Source organism: Coffea arabica, chromosome 3c (genome assembly GCF_036785885.1).
Source record: "Coffea arabica cultivar ET-39 chromosome 3c, Coffea Arabica ET-39 HiFi, whole genome shotgun sequence".
In the NCBI taxonomy this organism is placed as follows: domain Eukaryota; kingdom Viridiplantae; phylum Streptophyta; class Magnoliopsida; order Gentianales; family Rubiaceae; genus Coffea; species Coffea arabica.
In genome coordinates, this window is record NC_092314.1 from 13,880,248 (window position 1) to 13,882,307 (window position 2,060).

The following is a 2,060-nucleotide window of genomic DNA, read 5'->3' on the forward strand; positions in this document are numbered from 1 at the left end:
CGACACGTGCGGTGAAGACTCCCGGTTACTGGGTGGCGACACTAGCGGAGTATAGCCATACGTTATTCACCATAACACACCAAAATACAAAGTAATTAAAGATCATAGCCTGCGTCATGTCCTAAATATGGAGAACTAAGGTCAACAGAAGACCAATCCACACAACAATGCCAGTAAAATATTTACATTGCCTAAACAAGTTAGCCATAAATCGCACCAAGTCGTTAAACTCAAAACATTCACCAAGACAGCATGCTCTTACTTGCCACCGAAACTCAACTCATAGTATAAACTACAACTAACAATAAAAAAGTGAGCTGCCGACATATTCACCAAGATAAGAATTCGATATCATTTTCACTACGCAGAAGGCAATCAAGGGTCAAGTTATAGCAGATCATTCGGCTGAAAATCCAGGGAAGATGATTACCAGTCATTGTATTCCTATTTTTCTGACGAGGAGTTCTTATTTATTGGCACATCAAAAGATATGAATGAACAATACCCTGGGCGAAGGTTATTCTTTAATGCTTCGAATTCTTTTGGGGTTGGAATTGGAGTTGTTCTAGTGTCACCTGAGGGAAACCATTACCCTGCCGTTGCTAAATTACGATTTTCTTGTACTGACAACATGGCTGAGTATGAATCTGGCATTTTTGGACTGAAAATGGCATTGAAAGTGGAGATAAAGGATTTGGTTGTGTTCAGTGATTCTGATGTATTAATGCATCAAACGCTTAAGCAGTGGGTGACGTTAGACTCGAAAATCATGTCGTATCATTGCAGTCTGCTCAGTTTGGCCAATAAGTTTCAAAGTCTGGAGTTCAGGCATATCTCTCACACTTGCAGCATTTTTGCTGATGCTCTGGCTACCTTGTCTTCTATGATTTAATATCTAGACGAGCTGATAATCGAGCCTATTTAGATTTAATCCCAAGATAAACTGGCACATTGTCTGGTTATGGGAAAAACATCTGACAATCATATATGGTATAGCAATATCAAAGAATTCATAAAGATAAAATCTTACCCTCCGAGTGCCGATTCAACTGCCAAAAGCTCCTTGCACAGAATGTCATCAAAATTCTTCTTGAACGGAGAGGTGTTATATAAGAAAATAATAGATTTGGGCCTTCTAAAGTGCATTGATAGAGAGAAAGCTAATTATATGATGAAAGAAGTGCACAACGGTGTATGTGGATCCCACATGAATGGACACTTATTATGAATATCATGAGAACGAGGTACTTCTTACTCGCCATGGAACACAACTATGTAGATTTTGTCAGAAAATATATTAAGTGTCAAATGCATGCTGATATTATACATGCTTCTCCTACAGAGTCATATAATATAATTGCTCCTTGAGCCTGTTCAATGTGGGGAATGGATGTGATTGAAATTATTGATCCTCCAGTCTCGAATGGGTATCTATTCATCCTGGTGGCAATCGAGTAATTTACCAAATAGGTTGAGGCAACATCTTACAAGAACGTAACCAAGAAAATCGTATCCGATTTTATGAGGGACCACATTATCTGTCATTTTGGGGTGCCAGAGACGCTGATTATCAACAATGCCAGAAACCTCAATAATGATATGGTAGATGGGTTATGCGAACAATTTAAGATTAAGCACTGGAATTCGACTATCTACAGGCCTCAGATGAATGGAGTGGTAGAGGTTGCAAACAAAATTTGAAAAAAATCATTCTCAAATTGATGCAAAGGAACCGAGATTAGCATGAGAAACTGCCATATGCATTAATGGCTTATTGGACTGCAATTAGAACTTCTATTAGGCAACGCCTTATTCACTCATGTACGGTATGGAAGCAGCATTATCCGCGGAGGTTAAGATCCCCTCTTTGGGCATTTTAATGAAAACTCAGTTGGAGGAAGTTGAATGGATTAAACAGTGACACGAGCAACTATCCTTGATTGATGAAAAGCGGTTAAATATTGTTTGCCACGGACAGTGCTATCAAAGGCGAATGGCCCGTGCTTACAATAAAAATATCAAATCTCGCCTATTCCAAGAAGGGAACAAAGTCTTGAAAC

At 38.9% G+C, this 2,060-nt stretch overlaps 1 protein-coding gene across 1 annotated transcript; it reads left to right on the forward strand.

The window, feature by feature from the left end:
- The first annotated feature begins 490 nt into the window (after nt 1-490).
- Nucleotides 491-892, forward strand: LOC140037833 (uncharacterized). The gene has a single exon (XM_072082975.1). It carries the CDS (start codon nt 491-493, stop codon nt 890-892), a length of 402 nt encoding a protein of 133 aa, XP_071939076.1.
- Nucleotides 893-2,060: the final 1,168 nt, after the last annotated feature.